The following is a 23374-nucleotide window of genomic DNA, read 5'->3' as shown; positions in this document are numbered from 1 at the left end:
TTATAATGGAACCTCAAAACAATTTTGTAATATATTACTTTTAGTTATTGTTATTTACACTTAGCATTTTCTTCTGAAAAATACTAAATTTCTTCCCTTTTTATTAATATTCACACAATAAGTTACTTTCCATCGGAGGAAATTCAGGTGAAATGTTATAATGAACTCATTTATTGCATAGCATTAAGCCTACCTTCCAACTGAAAAACCAATATTTACCATAGCAACTTCTACTATGTGTTTTGAATCATCTATACACTTCAACATGTTTAATTTAGTTGGTCTTACAATTTGCAATTTTCTTCACTGTTTTTATCTTCTTAGCTTAGTTTTATATTATCCAAGTACCTGCTAGCTTTGCAGAGTTCTTAAAATTCTTCCTATTGAATGTTCCCATAGTGAAACCTGCTACATTTCTTATAGAAACCACACTTGTTATGGAGTTTGCATAGATCCTTGGAATTTTTAAGAGCTGCATTTAACTATATAAAAGAATGATAAAGATCACACGAAACTTTTCAAATAATAAAAAAAAAAAAAGCATGCTATTTGTATTTGCTATTGATATCCAATGAATAAATTGAAATTTCTACATCATTCTGCTTTGGCCCATTTGAAATAGAGCCAAAATAGTATATCCAAACATGAAGAAATATTCACATAAACTGGGTCAGAAATGAAGTACCTGATGGCATCCGACAATTGGTTGGCCAACAAAAGGCCTGGAGGGGAAGACGTACGAGGAACGGCTGAGGTCACTGGGCCTGTTCAGCCTGGAGAAGAGGAGGCTGAGGGGAGACCTCATCACAGTCTACAACTTCCTCGTAAGGGGGTGTCGAGAGGCAGGAGACCTTTTCTCCATTAACACCAGTGACAGGACCCGCGGGAACGGGGTTAAGCTGAGGCAGGGGAAATTTAGGCTTGACATCAGGAGGGGGTTCTTCACAGAGAGGGTGGTTGCACACTGGAACAGGCTCCCCAGGGAAGTGGTCACTGCACCAAGCCTGTCTGAATTTAAGAAGAGATTGGACTGTGCACTTAGTCACATGGTCTGAACTTTTGGGTAGACCTGTGCGGTATCAAGAGTTGGACTTGATGATCCTTAAGGGTCCCTTCCAACTCAGGATATTCTATGATTCTATGATTCTAATTAATAATAAATGAGAGATCATAATTAGATAAAAGTATTTTTTTTCTTTTTTGTTTTTTCCAAGTTTGATGGAGAAAAATATGGCTTAAAAATATTTAACATCCCTTAACTTTCAGTCTTTAACTTCAACAAATTATTACTATTGAATTGCACTGGAATTCTTTTGTTCTTCTTTTCTTTCTTTCATTTTTTTTCTGTTTTGAATGAATTAAATACTTCTGCTCTTCTTCAGACCATCTTTAACTGTCAGTCTTTCCTAGTTTAGAGAGAAAATAGAACTGGCTGAATTCTCCCATCAGGGCCAGGAGTAGGGGAAAGCCAAAGTAAAGTTAAGACAGGAAAGCATACCACCAATGCAGCAAAGACGTGGTGTATCTTCCTAATTCTTAGCACTAATTTTTTTAAAAAAAAATTTTCAAACAATTTCTAAAGAATCACCTGTAAAGTATGATCACATACATGTTGCTCCTGATGCTGCAAAATTCCTTAATTTTAACCTTCTTCACCTTCTTCTTAACCTGTCCCATCTCTGGAGGTGTTCAAGGCCAGGTTGTATGGGGCCTTGGCCAACCTGATCTAGTGGGTGGCATCCCTGATGATGGCAAGGGAGTTAGATGATCTTCAAGGTCCCTTCCAACCCAAGCCATTCTGTGATTCTATGACTCACATAAGAACCATACCTTCATGTTCCAAATTCAGAAAAGACAATGAAGTAACAGGGATACACATTTCAGTAGCAGTAAAACTGGGGTTACCTGCTCCTCCTGGCTGAAACATAACATGCTTACTCTGATTTTCCTCACATACAGTTCTTACAGGACAACGGGTAAGCAACAAAAGGCAGAATTCACAGAATTCCTGTCAGTTTTACTGCCAGAACTCATAACCACCACAAACTTTGTATTTCAAATGTTATTATTCTATGTGAATATGAGTCACAAATTCATTGCACACTGTGTTTCTAAGGCTGATATCTAGGAGTTGGGCAAGCAATTAAAAAACATATCGCTTTGTGTTTGCAATGGCTTCACAAGGCCTTTAATACTTTTAAGAAACCCATCCATAGCAAATCCTTGTTAAAGTTTTAATAGTTTGGATGATACAAACTCTGAAAGACAACCTATAGAATTTACCAGAAAAAAATATTTCTTGCTAGCTTTACTTACAAAATAGTCACAGAAAGTTTTGATGTTTTTTCTTCACAACATAGGACAGAAAGAGATGTTGAAGTAATAGACTTGCTCTTGAAGAGAATTTTAACTTCAATCCCAGTATTACTGGTAAGAAAATAATTTTAATTGTACTAAATTATTTAAATATCTTCTAGCAGGGAGGGAATCATTATCTGAAAGTAAATGGAATGGACTGAACAGCTGGAGCTACAGTGGAAAGAACAGAAATTAACAGCTGGTTTTACTATCCTCATCCAGAACAGATAATATTGCATACAGTAATAGAAAATATTATAGAAAAAATAATGCGCTTTGCTCTGGAGTAAAACTAAATGAAGTGATCCTTCTAATTTTTTTTTTCCTGCTTTTTGAGAACAATAAAGCAAGCAAGGGTGAAAACATTCTTTCCTATGGGTTCTTCCAAATCTGCAGTGTTTGAAGTTATACTGGGAAAAAAGGAAAAGAGTAGTTTGATATCCTGCGTGAAGTAGAAAATCATTCTGTCACTGGCTGTTAGTAAAAATATGCTGTATCTATACATATGTGGATTGGCAATGCAAACCCATTCCCATCGTATTTTGATATTTAGCAAAATCCTACATTTCTTGCACACTTCAAATTTGCCTTTGAGATGGCCTGTACAAAAATGAAAATTATATAAATGAGTAAAACCAAAATCTCTGCAAAGCAGTAGAGGGAAACTTTTTGGCAGCAAGTTACATACTGCCATCAGGACTAGCAGATGCAGAAAGAGAGCCAGAAGCAGAGAAAATGGAAGTAAATGAGTTTTTTTTTTTTTAATTTATTTAACTTAAAATAAAACAGGAGGGAAAATCTTTTTTTTTTTACAGAATGTAACACTGTACCTTCACTAGGAATCAATGTTTTTCTATTTTTTAATCATCTCTGACACTGAACAAAACAAATAAATCTGTTCATTATGTACAAAAATGGTTTATTTTAGTAATTGCTTAATATTTCTGCAAATATTTTGATTTTAACAACATTTAGCAAGCTATGCCAAGATTTCTGCTTTCCAAGTGTACTAAAGTTAGTAGAAAAGTTTACCTAAAAAATTCATAACACATATCAGAGACTTCAACATCTGTTAGCAGAGCCACCAAACTGACATATGCATGCTGTGTACAGGTAGTTGGGAATCTTTTGACAAATTATTTTCACCATATAAAAACTTATTAATCAAAATTGATTAATCAAAACTGATTTTCATGGGGAAAATTTTCATTTTCAGGGCATTTTCATCAGAAATTATTCTTGGAGCAGGACAGAGCTCCTGTTGCTTGTCTACAAGAAAGGTTAATGTGGAAAAAAAGAAACAAACAAACAAAAACATGAAGTGTGCAGAGCAGGTATTCCATAAGCCTGATCTTTTGACCATTTAGTTCACAGGTTCCACTGGAGCTCACCCCTCTGTTCTGACAGAGAGGGCAGAGATTGAGTGCTTATATCTTGGCATGACATAAAACTAGGATGCAGCTAGGATAGAAGCGTGCTCAATACTTAAAAGCATTCTTACATGCTATGATACAAATGTAGTCACTCGTACCATAGCCTGGTACTTAGGGTTCTCAGCTTGATCGATCCCCCACATCCCATATAAGGGCCCTACCATAGGCCACAGAAATTGCAGGGATCACCCTGCTATCAGATCTAATCCCTAACTTGCAAGCAATCATATAATTGTGCTGTAAGGCAACTGTAGACTACACATTTTCTATTCCCCATCTACAGCTAGTTACAGAGCACTCCCTAACAAATTGTATACTAAATTTACAAACTTTAATACAAAATATCAAAAAAGCCTGAAAATATACAAAAACAGCAGGAGAGAAAAGTAGTATTTTTAATGTCATAATTCTCTGCAACAGCTGAGAATGCCTAGACGATCTTAAGATATGTATATTTCAGTGTCTAATTAATTGTTCAGAGTCAAACAGCTTTATCATGGGACATTGAGACACCAAAACAGTGGAAAAATTCATCTATAACAAAAGACAGCAGAGTTCTTTGCGCAGTTCAAGGCATGCCTATACTGAATTCCCCACTACAGCTTCTGAAAAAAAACTTTAGCTCTTTTTATAATACTTGAACTTTACAGCATTATAGACACAAGCCCAGTGAAGCATGGACTCTCGAGGACTGGATCTCTCAAATTCTAGGGCTCAGTTTCATCCTAATGCAAAATAGGAGAATGTGCAAACTCTTGAGTATAACTTAACAGAAAGTATGGAGTACAAAATAACTGCTTCCCTTCAGGTTCTAAACTGAGCAAAATTCAATCTGAAAAGGTTTGTAGAAAATTAAATTAAAGGTTTGTAGAAAATCCACAGGGGCACTAGGAGGCATATGAGCTAAATGCCTACTGAAGATCTCTCTAAACCCATTACAAAAGATGATATTTCTCTAGAACATGCCAGATGCACATAAAATGTAAACAAATTAAACCATTATTATAGTTGTACTATTACTGCTATTGTTAGCAATTTAATGGAGTTTACAGCAATGTTATTCTTTACATATCTGTAAAATCAATGTCACTTATAAGAGGGACAGTTATTTATATCTGCTCAATTATAAAACAATCCAATTTTGAAGTGTAGAATTACTTATCAGAATGGAATATGTTTTATATGATACGTGTATATTTCATCCCTTACTCAAAACTACTTGCAAAGGATGCTGGAACCAATAACCATTTAACAAAGAAAACATTAAAATACTGATAAATAGATTTTCATATGGGCTTTAAAATGCAGAATACCTCAAAATAATTATGTTCCTTTGAATTATTGTCTCGATTTGAAATAAATGTTCTTGTCTGATAGCAAGCAGTCCAGTGTATAATGACACCATTCTAAATGATAATCACACTGGGATGGATGAAGCTCTGTGTTGGTCAGTACGTGTGCATTTTGATGATAAATACTTTCATCACTCATCTGCAAAAATTGTCCAAAACTCCTATGAAAGCTAACTTCTCTTTCAACAGTATTTCAATGAATAATAAGTAATGAATCATGAGAAAATGCGTAGCATATGTCAAGCAGCAGCCTTTTTCTTTCTCTGTGTAGAGAAAATGCATGCTAGTCCTCTGGAAAGTGGAATTATTTTAACAATATAAATATGTTTATTAGAAAATACTGGATAGGTGGAGACGTGCATGCAATTTGACAATGAACTGGTCACATGGTATCAGTCATTCCCGTGTGCTTTAATTTCAGAAATGACATGGTATTTTTAATAACATTTTATTGTTAAGGATGTTATCAAAGACGTTATCTAGAGGAGAATATGATAGGGAGCAATTATCTTAATTATATACTAACAAACTCTTAGAAGGATGATAATGTTGTAAAGGAAAGTACATTAAAGCTGAAATATGTAAGAACTGAAGTGGCTTATGTCAGCCCCCTGTGCATATGCATTCTGAAGTCTTTAATTATGATTGTAAAGCTATTTTCCCACAAAAATAAATAAATAAAGTAATTAAATAAATAAATAAATAAAAATCTGCTGCGCTGAGGACATAAAGGAGTGGGGAAAATGGTCAATAGAACAAACCAACTTGCTGCACATTACTCTATGGATGTGGCAGGAGAACTAGTATTATAAAAACAGTAGAAATGTGGAATATCTTCGCTAAATATCAAACAGAAACTCGCATGAAAATATGTTTTCATCCAAAGGGAATGATAAATGAGAGGTACTAATGCTAAAATAATTTAATCAATGGATCTATCTAATTTATATACAAGAATTCATAAAGATCTGGCAGGAAGTTATCTCAACAAATGGTGCTGGACTTAGTTCTTAATGGGACTTAGAATAGTGATAATATTTGAGAAGACTAGAAGAAAGCTAATGGAATACACTTAGTAGTTATAGGCTTTCAGTCCAACATAAGGAAAATAGAATAGCTGATATGGATCACCATCAATAATAAATGAAAGGGGTACAGGCAATGCAAATTAGCATAGCTTCAGCAAAAACAGTTATTAATTAATCTGTTTTTTAAATGTAAATATAAGTTTGTTTAATACAAGTAAATAGAGTTTATCTGACATTCCCTTTATAATACATTGGGGTAATATTACATTTGGGTTATTAAAATTTAGTAATGTGGTCTATGTTTGCAACGGAGATAATTTGAAAAAGTTAGTAATGGTTCCAGATTTATTTGCATGAAAGCATCCACTGTATATCACACTCACTCAATCTTATTTTTCAAACTACCCACGTGGAAAAAAAATAATATATATATATTATGTATATATATATCTAATTTCTACACATCTTTAACGTATAAATACCATTTGGTGTGGGAGGGTCAAAAAGCCCATGTAAACCTCATTTCTTTTCATATTGTCTGTTGGGATTCTTAAAGCTGCTGGTTAAATGCACAAGAATCAGTCAAGTATGAAAAAACAAACAGAGTACTGAATACTTCCACTTCCTGCTTTCTCAGTTCTCTCATCTCTTTTGAGATGCTGATGCTTGATTTTTGCTTGCCTGCATAAAATCTGTTTTTGTCAAATAATACCTGTTAACAAAATATAAATCAACATAGAATCATAAATGCAGATGAACTGTGCTTCTTTAAGAAAGAGAATACTAAAAAAGCTAATATAAAGCATCCTGTTGGTACTCCAAGAATTGATAGTGCCATTGGAAAAACACAAAAAAGGAAATTAGTAAGAAAATGTTAGTATGATAAAACAGAACTCCTGAGCTGTCCACATTTTGGGGATTTTTACTCGGATAAAATGAACTACGAATTATTGTTTCAGTTTTGTTTTGTTTTTTACATGAATAGAAAAATCCTGAAAAATAGAAGCAAATTAGTGCTTGCCAGAAAGTGCTTTAAGAAAAGATGCTTGTAAGGCTGTGAAAGTCACAGGAAGACTCTACATTAATGGGACATTATTCAGTTGTACACCTGCATCTATTTCTTTTTTCTGTTCTCATGAGCAAATACAGAACTTCTTGGATCTTGAAAAAAATACACAGAAGATGTACACAGTATTGTTCCTATGTCCAAACATAATTAAGTGGTGTAACATGCTAAAAAATTCCAACTTTGAAATAAATCCCTCATAGTAACTGAAGATATTTTAAGATCAAGAAAATAATTTAATAGTTGAAATTGCATCTCTGTGGTGCTGTATATTGCAAATAACAAAAAATGAATTTGAGAAAAATGAATTACAAAATGCCAGAAAATACTTTAAAATAAAAATGTATACTTTTATAGTTTATATTATAGGAACAGCTATATCAGCAAACACTCTCCAGGCATAATTTTCATAAATCTTTTCTTTTATATTTAAAAGGTAATTAATATATATTATTTGCACTGAAGAAAAAATAACAAAATGGATTGTAAAGAGCTATACAAAGAGCTATTGTATATTTTGTTCTTCAGCCAGCACTCCCTTAACCTTTACTAAAATGTCATGTGAAGTTAAAAATTCTAATTGCAAACATATGCTAATGCATTAGATGAAAATGCTTTTGATAAGAAGTGTGTAGTCCATACTGTGGCAGGAGGAATGATAAATATGAAACGTATCATAACTGAAACTCAGTCAGGAGAAGGTAGGTCTGGTTTCCAATACACTGTGTTCTGGCAATGATTTTCGTCTTGGAGCTCTGAATGTTATCCTTGTATCTTTATAAATTAATCTGTTAACTAAATTGAGAAGTTCTGTGCTATAGCCAAATTCTCTCCATATGGCTCAGAAAAAGGTTAAAGGAAGACAAATAAGAGCAGAGAAAAAGTTTATACAGGTCTTATAACTAAGGTTGGGCAAGGTATGTCACTATGAATAAATTACTGACCAAAAAGTACAGCCGAAAAATTGTCTCATAATTTACTATTTTCATTTCAAAGTAAATTTCACTAGAAATCAGCTAAAAACAGCAAACATTAAAAGTATTTTCAAAAGGACTAATATAGCGTATAACTGAAAAAAAGGTATCTGTTTTTTGGTTCAGCTATTTCAGGTCTTTTTATAACCCTGATAGCTTCACTTTCCTCTTCTTACACAAAAGAAGGGAGGAATACGAGTATGCAGATATTATCATCCAAATTTCAACAGAGGCCAGTACTTTAAATGGATGCATATAGGCAGAAGTAAGAAAAAACAACCTAAATATTCTGTGATAACAAGTACACATCTTTGGAAGACTTCCATGTGACAATTTTACCACTGTATGGAGTACTCTAGCCATCATAACAAGAGTGTATCTATAGACATGCATGTGTCAAATTAGGTTAAATTTCATAGATTCTAGCTATTTTCAGATGACTCTAGATTAATTGTTACACACTGCAGTTACTCTCATTGGTAAGAGACTGCCTTTCTTATTATGCTCTTCTCTCTATACAGCTAAAAAGATCTTTCTTGATCACTGACAGTATTTAATCCTGAGAAGACACTGAGGGTCATGTGTTTAAGTGCACTACATCCTACTATCTCTGTTTTAAATAGCATGTTTAAATGAAATACAGGTCTACCAGCAGCCATTCTGTTTGAAGCAATTTGGCTACATGGACTTCAAAATGTTAGTGCATGATCCTTTAGATTAGTTATAGTTTCAAAATGATGAGGCATAGGTGACACAGGCTAGCCTATTTAATTGCCATTCCATAAAACAAATTGAAGGGCAAGCAGGCAGTTTTGTATATTTGGCAGTGTGATTGTTGCTTCTTATGGCCATTTTGCACTGGTTTACTTACAGCTAGAAAATAGCTGCACAAAAGTGAAGGTATAAATTTGTTACACAAGAAAATATGCATTTGCTATCTAAATCTCAATCTGGAGAATTGAAATGTCCAAATATTCAGAAAAGTGCTGTGAAGATTTGTTGCTGAAAAAATCAGAACTCATGACCTGACAAACAGTACTTTATTTACCAAGCCAAGTGTTTGACGACCTTGGAAACTCTGTAGAAGATTCATATTTTCATTTTGATAACAATTGATAACAATGTTATCACAGCTAGGGTATTTTTTGGTTCAGGTTTCTAAAGAGCTCTCTACTATATATCTGTATGAGATTGTTGACAACACGGTGTTATATAGCAAACACAGGAATGAAAGAAGAGGTGAGCAGACACCTGTCTGTGGCTACAGATTTTCAGATTCCTAGATTCCTTTCCACTGTAGTGATAGAAGAGGAGGAACTCCAAGCTGAGAAAGCAAAATAAATAAATAAATAAATATTTAAAACATCGCAACAAATAGGGCAACTTGGGGGCAGTTAACATATTGTAATAAGTGACAAGTATCCGTGACAAGCATGATGGTTGGACCAGATGATCTTGGAGGTCTTTTCCAACCTTAATGATTATATGATGTTTTATTAGTTTCTCTTCTATGATTATGAGGTTATAAGAAAAAGGTATAGTCCATTATAGATTTATTATCTTGTATGATCATTCCTACAAGTTAATGGAATTCAAGTGCAAATTATGTAATTTTCCTAAGTATCAAACATATCATGACAGACAACAGCAAGATTTCTCCAAAATATACTTAGGTGGGTAAATGTCCAAAACGGCTGCTAAGATATCCCTTCCTTTATTTCTTCCTTTTTCAAATCCTTGCAACATTTTTATCCCCTTGACAAAAGCCGTATCTTAGATGTAACTGTGTAAAGGATCTGTGCCAGGGTTATCTTTAAAATTGTTGACTTGGGAACTCTTGACTATGTAGTGGATGAGAGCTCAGTATAAATGAAGCACCTAAGTATTTAACTTATTTCTCAGGTGGATTTTGCAACCTACGCTGAGTTCTGCACTGCTGCAGCTGAGATGTTTCCAGAGCTACAGATGGTTCACTAAGGTCTACTCAGTCTTCAACCACTGTAAGATAACATCTGGAAAAAGTAGGTTCCGTGAACTAGAACTCTTCTCCAAGAAAGATTTTCATGCAATACATGGATAGCAATGTCTCTTTCTGTTATAAAGATGCTGCATTAAAACCTTTGTTAATCTGCACGGCCAGACTGACTTTTCCAAAAAAGGATATTTTTTCACAAGTTCAAAAAAAAAAAAAAAAGGTCTGAAAAGTCCTCTCTATTTCCTAATGATACTTGATGAGACCTAAGAACAATTTAAGTAATGTACTGAACACCAGTCATTATTATTAAAATTTTAGCACCTAGACTGCCACCTAGTCTCTCAGGGACCTTCTGCAGGAGAAACTATAGAGGCAAACTGAAAGAGATATGATCTCTCTAACAGGAGAGACACATGCTTATTCCACTGATTTTATTTATTTATTTATTTTTATTTGTAATGTAGCCCATATTTCATTCTATATTTCTGCTACATAAAGTGGGTATGACACCAAGAGGTTCAAGGATGGAGTATGGTAAAAGGGTCCAAGGGTGTAAGTTAAGGCTGTAAGGGTCTTCAACAGCGCATGTCCAAATACAGCATGGTGTTGCAGCCAGATTTCTGCTACCAGAATTCTAGACACTAGATAACTGATAAAAACAACACTGACTTCATGAAGATACTTGACAGTGTCTACTTTAGCATTACAATTATCCAGTACCTTGAGCTTCAGACATTTATTAAGATTTTACACCTATCTGAGGTAACAACTTTGTTGCTAATTGTTCAGAAAACTTAATTACATCCTTAAGATGAACTAATACAATTTTATGGTTATTTTTCAAGGTTAAATATTCCACATCCATTTATTATTATTTTTTTCCTGAAGGAAAGACAGTCTGAAATGACTGGTAGAAATGTCCACTGCAAGAAATGCAGATGCTTCTCAGGAATAGCTTAGCAGAAATATTAATAAGATTGATTTATGAATCAATTGATTTTGGTGACACTGATTTTATGAGATTCATTTAGTAAATCTTCAATCCAAATTTACATTTTACTTAGCAGAAAAAAATGTGTCAGAGTGCCATATTTCAGAACATTCCTATCAAGTCTTAGCTGTTAGTTTAAAAGTAATGAAACTGTGGCAGAGATGCCAGCACATCATCAGAGGTTGACAGAGATGTCAACCTTGTCCTATCAATCTACTGCAGAAACAAAGACCAGCTCAACTCAAACTCAGACAATTTTTTTTTTCTCTTAGACCAGTCCTAATGGGAAGCAATTGTTTTAGCTGCCCGTATAGACCAATAATGTAACTGTTCTTCGTATATAAACCTAATTTCTGGCAAGCAGGTAGACATAGAACTCACACAACACAGGATTTCAGAAGTGGAAATAACAAACTTAGTTTACTTTCTGTCCAGTTTTTCTCCACTACACCTAACAATCATTTGCCATTTGGTGCATGGAGTTCTCATCCTCTGTTATTCCCTACCAGTTCAAGAGTAACATTCAGGAAATTAAAAATAATACAGCAACCTACAAACCAGTCTTTTTCTTCCCAGTAGATCAGAGAACAATAACTGGAAAGGTAATTATTTCCAACCTGTCAGGTGTTTACTAGCAGGACAGATAATAGTTACAACATACAGCTCTCTAGCGTAAAAGGCCAGCCAGAATGACCTTTCTTCTCAATCCAGGAAATTCAGTGACTGAATGCAGTCAGTCTCATTTCTACTTGGCAAGAGCTAGTAATGCCCCAGACAGTGGGAAGAGTTCATCAGAGCATCCTACCACCTGGGGAAAGGAGACTGACAGATGCAATTTTATGTTCAAAGCACTGCCTCATGCTCTGAAAATGAGCACTACACATGACACAGAACAGCAATTTGAAAAAGAGTATTCCCAAAGTCAGCAACTCAGTGATACAAAAATAGGAAATTTCAGAAAAAAGAAAAAAAAAAAGGAATGCAAATTAAATATTTGTTTTAAATGAATGATCTCTGCAATCCTGCATAACTTATTCAAGCAATAAATGTGCATGAACTAAACTGGCAGCCTGACATTCACATAAAATTATGCATATTATTAAGTAATTAAAACTGTGAGTGATATGGCTGATTTTATTTGGGTCATTTCTGGTGTAAGATAGCATTCAATGTGATTACAAATATAAGTTACAAGCCATTCCGTTAGATAACTACTATATTTATAGCTTAAAATAAAATCACATTTTGGAATTTGCTCATCTATACAGCTGAATGTTCTTCCCAATAAAATGCCAAGGAAAAGATTATAGCAGTATATAGGAACATTAAGACAGAAAGAATTACAATACATTTGTATTGTTAACTTGACTGTTATATATTACAAAGATGACGGGTGCCTCATGAACGTACCACAGCTTCCTTGATTATTCTGTGGTCCTCTGATACAACCCATTTTTAACCATACACAAAATATATTTTCAGATTAAGACCTAAAAATGTCCTTTTTAGCACCTGGTTTACATACTGATTTTAATGGACTTACTAAGCCTATCAAAAATGCCTGTGCTCACCAGACAGCACTTTTCCAAAGCCTGGTATTTTAACTAGTGAAAAGTCCATCTGCATTTTTTCATACTAATTACAGTAGAAAGTTTTGCAGTTGAGCCCTATTTACTATGGAGGCATATAATGAACTCCCTCAGCAAATTCATGGGGCTGAGGCACTGTATGGCAATCTTCCCATTGCAATAAGTATGTTTACAGTGATTAATCAAGTCTGAAGTCTGAAAAACAAGGATAATTTGGCATTTTCTTCCTATAGTGAACAACAAACCATAAAATTGTTCAGCACTGTTCTGTACACGCTGCTAATTTTTCAGATTTTCAGAGCCAAAAAATCATCAACAATGTAAAGCTTCAGTTACATGCAAAGTTGTACTGATGTTTGGGTCAGATTCTGATCCATTCTGTGCAACTCTGCAATAAAGATGCTATCCTATCTTGTGTCACCTCTTAGCTCATTGTTCGTAGCAGGTTGCCTCAAGCCATCTTCTGCCCAGATGTTTTGGTGAGATGGGAATTATGATCTACCCCACCTCAGCTTGCAGAATCCAAAGCTGTGGCTTGATTTTTGGTCCTTATATACTATGCCTGATACAGCTGTCACTCTTCCAATTCTAGTTCATCTGTGAAATCAAGAAGGTGCTTCCACTTATGCAGAATAGATATGTAACATGGTGTAGTCAATAATCATCTGTTATTCTTGCATATTTCCCAAATCATAACTCATAATAAAGATAGCATAAGTCAAAAAGTCAACAGACCCTTTCAAATAGGTTTGTGCTGCTGAGAACTCTCATTTGTCAAAGAAGTCTCTCTGTCCAATTACTTACAGTGAAACTACTATATTCTGAATCCTGTACCAGGTGGTGACTAATGAAGAATTCAAGCAAGGCTAATGGAAAAGAGCATATGATTTTGTATAACAGAATAAACAGAGTCCTTACAGATAATATGATTCATCTGACTCAGCATAATTTTGTTGTTTAGTAACCACTGTACCTTCACTGCTGTTTAAACCTGTGTAATACAAATAGCAATCTACCAGAGTGAAAAGATATTTCACTGTCATTTAATAACTCTATCAATTCTTTTTCACTGTTTCATTTTCAAACAGGGAGCAGGTCTTCCTTTATATAACATGGAAACTCAGAGTACTTTAAATTCTGAAGTAGTTGTATAATGTTTTTGCTAAGCACTTCATTAAAAAAAAAAAAAGAAACAAGTTGGTAAATAGATTATTGGAAATGACTGGGCTTAAAGAAATTTGATTTTTAATGTTGGCTTTTCACAATTGTCTTATGTTTATCTAGGAAATTATTTAAACCTCTGCTTTATTTTCCCTCCTATAGCATTTTGATGTTAATCTTTATTCTGATATTAAGCTCTTATGGTTGCTTATGAAAGGCTATAATCACGCTGAGATAAGTTAATATAGTACTTTATTCTTAAAAAACATAAATAGGTGAAAGTCTACACCTCCTACAACATTACACTTACACAAAAGACTAGTTAAAGAATTATTTGGTGATTTACCTGGTCTTGAGGAAGGTACTCTTGCTATCTCTAGGGAACAAGGCTTTTTGGTCACTGCTATGTCTATTGAATCACAAAGATTGTTGTCATTTTCTGAAGGAACTGCATCCAGAGGTGCAGAGGGTATCGTTTCCAATGCATAACCTCTCTTCTTTGAATAAGATTCCTGAAATGCAAAAAATATAATTAGGTAAGAGAAATGTTTCTCAGTTGACAAAGGCAAAGTAAGTAACTGGCTATCAGGATTTAAAATTCCGCAAGTTAAATACCACATTCTGATGAAATCCAAACTGTAACAGACTGGAAGGATTATCTACATGCTCAGACAAAGATAACATTTCTTTTTTGGTTTGTTTGTTTGTAGTGTTTTTTGTTTTGTTTTGTTTTTGTTTTGTAATATAGTACTTGTGTGGTTACAGAAAAATCTTTATTCATCAATTGTTGCGTTTAGCAAACGCTCCAACATAGCTGGTGTCGCCATACCTGCTTTGCTAGGTTCTAATTCAGGGGATGTCTTTTATTCATATTTTTTTTTAAAGATTATATCTCATCAAAGAGACAATTCCATTTACCACTGCAATTACTTTGTCTTTGGGGATGCTTTTACAATATGCTTATATTATATATAAGAAAGCTAAAGATGTGCCACCTACATTTTGATGTCAGAATCCCAGGATGTGAATGAAGATGACTAACTTCTGTATATTTGAGTGAGCAGCAATAATGGCACAAAGTCCCTTAACAGTTATACATACAGCGAACTCCCAACATTAGGAAATGTTAAGGGAGGGTAAAAAGCCAATAGCTAGAAGTTTTGGTAGAATGCTGAGCTGTCCGATCAAGCAGACTGTCTCTGTAAGAAGATACCATACAATCCCAATGGTGTTTCTTGACATGTGTTTCTGTTTTGGTGTGTTTTTTAATTGCATCAGAAAGCAATTACATGGTCAAAGATATTCCCACACATATAGGACACATGGATGACTGAGAATGTCAAGGACTTTACATAAATCAAATATGATATAATAAAATGGATAGATATTATCATAGTGGTACTTAGAAAGTGACTGAAGAATGTGATGACCAGCGCAGGATGTGGAATAACACCTTTTTCTTCATATCACCTAGTGTAAACTGTGGCTGTGGATAGCAGTCCCTTTTTGTAGGTAAATGATTTGTAGTGTTAGCAGATCATTACACTATTAAACTTCTTGCAGTTTTTCCCGCTCGTTGTGTCATGACTGAATTTTTATGAGAGTTCAAAACCTGGTAGAAATTTAAGGACTCTAGAAAGAGTGCTGAGATGGCAGCAACAGGAGACCTACTTCAAAATTGTACATGATGAATTCAGTTGATCCAAATTTTAAACAACTCCCAGGTTAACTGGCTGCTGAATAAAGAATTTGAAAATGAATAATGGAAAGAATTAAAGGAAAAAAATATATACAAAATGGTTGCATCTCTTCATCTTTGACCCTTTCTTGTTTATGTTTAGTCACAGTATGAGCTTCCTGCATGAGCAAGATATCTATATGTTTAAGCTCTGGGACTCCAAAGACAAAACAAAGAATTAGACAAAGTTTGTAAGTGAGCCAACTGAAATTCGAAATACAACTTTTCAAACTTGAGTCATCTTATTCCTTAAATGAAGGTAAGCAAAAATTATTTCTGCAATCCATATCCTCTGTGGATAAATATAAATTTAATTTTTATTATAAAACATATTTATTAAATATATTATAAATATATATTTATTAAATTTTATTTTAAATATAAAATATATTTATTTATTTAAAAATATATATTTATTTTGAATCCTGTGAATTACACTTGCATAAAATGAAGCATGGACATTTTGAAGAGTACAAGCAAAAGAAAAAAGCTTAAAAATACACAGCTTTATTAGTCAAATAAGTATGCATGAGTTGAAACCTTAGGCTTAAATCCAATAAGACTTTAAAATCCTTGCAATTTATAAATAATAGCGCTGTTAACTTTGTAACATATTCCTTTTTATCACAATAAATATAGAAAATATTTCTCCCAAGACTGTATTGTGTAGCATGGAGGCACTGAAGTGGCCGAAATGCAACTGCGGTACAAGAAGAAAGTTCTTTCATATCTTGAAAAAAAGGAATTGCTACCTTGCACATTTAAGTCATCTGTATCAAGACAAAGGTAAAAAATTCTTTACAAGTGCAATGACTAAAACAGCAGACTTCAATTTCATCCTGTACATGCAAGTTTCTACAAGAGTAAGTCAGAATGCCAAAACCTTAGTAATAGAAAATCTATCTAGACAAGCCCATAAAGATTTATTGTAGTCTTAAAATTATCACCAAATACTGCAGCAACACCCTTTTCAGCTCCTGAATTCAGCTACAGAAAATACATTCAAAATGGATATACAAAAAAAAAAAGAAAGGAGAATAGACATTAGATTTTACGTCTCTCTCTCCCAATACTCTGTAGACAAAGTCAGCCAACAGGGATGGCCCAGAGAACAGTGAGACAAGCACAAGGCCAGCAAAAGAATATAGTACTTCTCCGGCCTACAACCCTTTAAGAGTCCCGCACTTCTTAGGTAAAAGGTGCTGACTTTGTATTTCATGTCCATTAACCAAACTTTCTAAAATTACCTTCTCCAGTTGCCTTCAGAGCACATGTAACTTTTTTAAAGGTTGTAGGCACCCTATTTTGTTTTTAGCTATCTCACTACATTTGACGTCCCCTAATTCTTCTATTTTAGGAGGCAACAAATGGTTGTTCCTTACATATCCACTCGTGATTTCACAAACCTCCATCATACACTACCTGGTTCTCTCTTTTAGAAAATGAGAAATTATTCTCTACTTACACAGGTGTTCCAAGCTTTAGACCATCCCTGTCACCCCCACCCTCTCAGTCTTCAGTGATGTGACAGAGTTCAGATTTTCACATGGCATTCGAGATGGGACTCACCAAAAAATCCCTTAGTGACATAATGATGTTCTCCCTTTTGTACTCTATTCCTTTCCTAATTGCCTTCAACACTTTATTCAATTTTCTGAATATTATTCAATATTGTATAATTAACATTGCAGGAATATAAATGTCAGAGAAGAATACATAAAAATGATGAGGTTATTGGGAAAGTGGCTGGAATGTAAATCACTGACAAGTAAATTCTTCCTAACTCTTTCCTTAAAAAAGCAAATATAATTTCTGCCAAACAGAACTTAAATAAGTTAGTCAAAAAAAAAGGTTATTGATTAAAAACATCTGTAATTCTATCAAATGAACAATAAACTGAAGATGTTAAGCCTTAATTAAAAAGTGTACTTGTAGCAAAACAGACAAAAATCTCATTGCTGGAGGAAAGCAATGTACTCTTCTGGTTGCTGTAACGTGTTCTCCATTTTGCAGTTACTGTGCGCCTTCTAGAAAGTTTTAAGCTCTAAAACCATTCAAGTTAGATGTTAGCAGATCACATAAAATTATCTTCAAGCATCAAGCAATGTGATTCGGTATTTTTTCTAAGACTAAAAACTCTTCAACAATCTTCTCAATAATATCAGGTCTGTTGTCTCACCTCACCCACTTTAATGTGCAGTAATTCTACAGAAATCCTACATATGTCCTAGATATTTTCATCTGCATAATAAAACCTTTTAAAGAAATACAAAATTCCATAATAGTTGAGCAATCTTTAGTTCTGAAATCAAATTAATCTGAGTTTAATTTTTAAAATTCAGAGATGATCCGATATCAAATTTCGGTAAGCTGTTCCAAAAAGTTGAAGATGACAAACGTAACTCACCATCCGCTATAATGTCAGAATTATTTCTTGTTTGAAATTAAAACTTTATAAAAGTAATGTGCTGGGTTGGTACATTAAAATGAGTACTTTAGTGGAAGATAAAAATATATACACAATAGAAGTGAAAGAATGAGTGAGAGGGGGTGAGTCACTCAGAAAGTATTAGAGAACAGCTGCCCATCCTGTTAAGATATAAATTAGCTTATTATATAATAAATATCAATGTGAGACTCAAGTTGTGGACAACATGCAAGGAAAACACCAAGCCCTTTTACCAGAGGTACTTGGCCAACTGGGTCTCTTCTGAGCATATACTTGATGGTCTAATGTATATCAGCTGTAATCCAAAACCCAAATAGGACTAGAAAACAGAAGAGGAAAGAAAAAGGATGTGATTGTTGACCAGTGGGGGTGAATGTGCTTCTAAAAAAATAAATATGGTGATTGCAAGTGGTAATTTACAAGTATGAAAAAACAGTATTCCATTTCAAGAGCATATCTTCAAATCCTACATGATTTCGAGTTAGGCCTTTTCTCCATGTTTCTGCCAATCTTTAGCCTTCTAGATACTCTTACATTCCTTACAAGAATCAGTCTGAATGATAGATGCTCAAAGAATGCAATATAAGCAGTATATATAAACTTTTGTATGACCTGAGAACAGAAGGGTAGAGTGAGCTCAGTAAGCATCTAATCTGAAATGACATTCTGACAAGAAGAAAGAATTTGTCTTTAATGTTGTTTTTTTTTTCCACACCATCCATCTCTTATCCTACAGAAATCAGGTCAAGTTTATTATTTCAAGTATATTATTATGTGAAAAATACATCAGTCAGACATGACTGCCAGATGAGCAATAGCAGAAAAGCCATTCTTAAAAGATGGGCTGTTGCACATCATTTGCTATCATTCATAATTTCTCTACAGTGACAACTCATGGAGGTATGTTGTGTTTCAACAGATAATTCTTAATTTCTGTATAACTTAGAAATTCTAAATTCATGAACAGTTGCCTTGACCTCCTGTGGTCTAGCCTATTCACATTTGAAGGCCATACTGTATCCTCTTATTTGAAAACTTGCTGGAACTGGATTTGCTTAAGTCTCTCTTTTGATGTATGACTTCATTGTCATTAAACACTAACCGTCATCAAAACTTATGTGAGAAACCTAATAAGAATCACAAAGATTAGACGAAATAATTAGTTTAGCCTTAAGGAACTTTATTAAAAAAATATATGGAAAATGTATGTCCCTATAAATATTTATACTTGAAAATATAATTTAAGGACACTGATCTAGAAAGAGAATGACTAGTAGGCAGTTTCAATGGCCTTATTGTTGGATAATTCAGATTTTAAAGAAAAATCTAAGGCTATAATTACTGCTGCTAACAGATAAGAAGTATGATATGCAGGTTTTCCTTTTTTTTTTTTTTTCCCCCCTGGATAACCCTTAAAGGAGAAATATTCTAATAAAAGTACAAAGGAAGAATGCAATGTATCTGCCACCTTTAGAAATTTTCTTTTTCATTTATATAGACAATGACAAACTGCCATTAAATTCTTACCCTTAAATTCTGCCTAAATTCTAACCACCATAGTAGACTATGTTCTGCCCAACCTATCTTTAGAACATTATGATACTTCTATTAATAAGTCTTTGGAGAGTTATTGATCCTAAATGCACTGCCAGCCCAAAGCTGGTGATTACCATAAGGATGAGGAATGAGTATTGCATTTACCACATTCATGTGTTTGTGTCAAACATACTTCTCAATGTATAGCAATCTGTTTACAAGCAATGTTGTCTGACTGGGAAACTTCACACTGAAATGTTCTTGATAAGTCACCAAAGGTCGCTGATTGAATTCTTGATTCCTCTCAAGAAAGAAGTCCTGAAGTGACTTCTGATCAGTGACTGAAGATGACTGGACAGTTTTTTGACATGCAGCAAGGTGGTGGGGAGAATGCCTGAATCTGAACAATGTTGTGTGAGTATGTTACAATGATGTACTGAGAAAAAATAACTGAAAATATTTCCTGTGTCATCATAACCCAAAACCACAATTAGATGGTGAAATATTTATTTTGACTGCATCTACACTGAAACAAAGCGGTAATATTACTGTAATTTTATGGCTAGTAAAATCTCTTTTATCTATTGCTAATAATTTAATCAAAGTCGTTTGTATAGTATCATGTAATTAGAATCATTTTTCATGAGTCAAACTATGATGAATGTTCATTGTTATGACAGCTAGAAACACTTGAATATGTAATTTGTCACAGAACAGATAATAAGGTTCACTTCATGATATATTACAGATTTTGGAAAATCCCCAATAATCTCATTTAAGGGTAATGACATCAGAGGATCTACTCTGGTCTGCATGAAATATTTATAATAAAGATTTTTAAAGAGCATTCCTTTCTACCCTCTTACCAAGCTTCTGAAACTGTGGCTTTGCTGTTGTAGGACTAATAAATGTCCAAAGTTATCCAAAATAATTCTTTCCGTCCAGCACCTGAAACAGCAGTAGTGATAATGTTTCAGTAGGTCATTCCCAGAGCTGATAATAATGGATGATAATAATGTTTACACAAAAAGAAACTGGGAGGTTTTATTTTTGTATATTTATATTATTAGAAATGTAAAATAAAAATGATGCATAATTTTTCAGAAACCATTCAAGAAAGCTAGATCCACTATTTCAATTTTTTGTTTGAAAAAAAAAAAAGAGCATCATTTATATGGCACCCCAAATGTAGGTTTATCCTCTCTTTTTCAATTGTGTTGTTAAAAATCTAACATTTCATATGAAAAGTCTGCAGATGTCAATCCTTGAGAGCTGAAGGTTCCCACAAAGTTTTACAACACATAAGTAGCTAGTGTAACCTAAATTACAAACGTCTTAGAATTGGGGTAAATTGTGAGCATAATGAATGCATTGTTAATCTCAGCAGCAGAAACATATCCCTATATCTTAAGTAGAGTTTTCATAATTCTATCTAGCAGATACTCATAATTTCAAATGACATTATATTGTTGTAGTCATGCTGCACGTTTTTCCATACATGCAATATTCAGGCCATGAAAAAGAGCAGATGCTTACTCTAATAAATAACTCACTATGAGAAAGAATGTACTGAGCCTAACTAATCTGGTTTATGCAAATGCTAATGGTTGTGTGTGACAATGTTAACATAATGCAGTAACTGGTTTAATAAATGACTCTTAGTTTAGCTGAACAAAATGCATTTACAAACTAGAAAGTAATTTCCAGGTTAAATATCCTTCCATTTTTAACACTGTTTTCATGAACAGAGTTAAACAAAAAAAACACGTCTTGCTTGAATATCAAGCAATAGGAAAATGCGTATTTAAAACAAAGGCTATTATATTAGAAAGATAAAACAAGTAGAAACCTCGGCTCCATGGAAACAATGCTTCTCTGCAAGTTGCTTATGCTCTTATACTTAGGTTTTAAACTCCCTCTCTCACAAACACAAGCAGTTAGCTCAAATTTCAGTAAATTTAGAAAAATCATGACAAAAAAAAATAAGAATAGAATATTTATGCATTACTAAGTCTCTGCAAGTTGTTCAAATTTCAGTAAACTTACAAAAATCAGGATAAAAGAAGAATAGAATTTTTATGCATTACTAAGTATGTTAATAAAAACACTGATTTAATCATTGGCTGTCAAAGTATTTGGATATCATTGCAAAGACAGAACTTTATATATGAAGGAAGGTCCACACAAACATCTTACATCACTTTCTCCAGTAAGTGAGAGAATAACTCATTAGAAAATGAGGATCTGGAGTGATGCATCAGAAGAATGAAAAAGCTTCACAGAGCTTCACAGTTTCAATAGGTAAGTTTCAAAGTTCAAAGCACACAGAAGTGTAGGAGGAACGTTCTTCTGATATTGAAGCCTGAAGAGGAAAGAAACTCCTTTCCTCTTTCCTAGACACTGATAAATGCATACGTATTTCTGTCAGGCTCTGAATTTCATTTGGTAACAGCCCTAAAATTCAAAGGTGGTTATAAAGGGACATTTTTACACACTATCAGTTTGTTACATAATCAGACCTCTTCACCTAAAAAAAAAAAAAAAAAAAGGAGAGAGAAAGAAAGCGAGAAAGAGAGCAATTGTTTGTTTTTGCTTTGTTTTGTTTTTAAGAAAAGGGTCATAAGAGTTTTATGGAAAAAGTGGTAGACTCCTGACATACAGGGATCCCAACACTATGTGACCAACAACTGACAGGTTCATTATGAGCACCACGTGATTTTTTTTAAACTGTCAACATTAAATCACTTTCCTCTAAGCCAATAAAAGAAATATTTTCCTCTTTTGGTTAATGATTTTGAACATGCCTGAGAAAGATTAGGTGTGAAATATGAGAAGAAAGAGTGAATTAGAATTCATTCTTCTGCCTTTGGGACACAAGGCAGTGAACCATTCATGCTTCCACCTCCACTATGAAAGATGCACAGGCTCAGTCCAGCTCTGAAGCAAATTTTGTCTTCTACCCTACTAAAACTTTTCTAAGGTTTGCCAATCTCATGTTTCCAGTAGAAGCAGAAAACACAAAGTGAAAATAATCTCTCAAATGATAAGAGCCATACCACAGAAAATATTAGGTACTGAAAAACCCTGAAGCAGATTCAGTATTTACTGGAGAGCAAATGCAGCAAAAATGTTATGAAATCCCCTTCTCTTACTCATCTGTGTTAAGTAGACAGGCTGGAATTTCCTCACATTTCATAGTTTCACTCCTATCTGTAACAGTGCCGGTAAATGAAGAATAAAGGGGTTGCTACAGAGGAGACAGAGGAATTGAATACACCTAAGATCTGGAAGTAAAACACGACATAGAATGCTTTGGGTTGGAACAGACCTTAAGGAGCACCTGTTTCCAACCCCCTCCAATGGGCAGGGACACCTCCCACTAAACCAGGGTGCTCAAAGCCCCATCCAATCTGGCCTTGAACACTTCCAGGGATGGGCATCCACAACATCTCTGGGCAACTTGTACCAGTGCCTCATCACCCTCTAAGTAAAGAATTTTTCCTGATATCTAATCTAAACCTACTCTTTTAGTTTAAAGCTATTACCCCTTGCTATCTGTGTAAATGGAAATTTTCACTACTAACCTAAAACAGAAAATAATCCTAGAAAAGCAAACTGACTTGATTACAGGGCAGATAACATCAGTAAAGAGAAGTATTATTGTCAGCACTTTCCTTGCAAAGCTGTACCATTGCAGCTTGCTAATCCAGCATTTGTTAGTAAT

The 23374-nt window shown here is 34.0% G+C and overlaps 1 protein-coding gene across 5 annotated transcripts in view; it reads right to left on the bottom strand.

Moving 5' to 3' along the window:
* ANKS1B (ankyrin repeat and sterile alpha motif domain containing 1B) overlaps positions 1 to 23374 on the bottom strand; it is a 440891-nt gene that overhangs the window by 292645 nt on the left and 124872 nt on the right. For all 5 annotated transcript variants that reach the window (XM_083852386.1, XM_083852391.1, XM_083852392.1 and 2 more), the window contains exon 10: positions 14274 to 14439. In XM_083852386.1, the coding sequence (XP_083708512.1) occupies positions 14274 to 14439 (166 nt within the window). The remainder of the gene's footprint in view (positions 1 to 14273; positions 14440 to 23374) is intronic.

This window comes from Anser anser (assembly GCF_964211835.1).
Source record: "Anser anser genome assembly, chromosome: 1".
NCBI classification, from domain to species: Eukaryota; Metazoa; Chordata; class Aves; order Anseriformes; family Anatidae; genus Anser; species Anser anser.
This window is presented reverse-complemented; position numbering and strand designations above follow the sequence as displayed.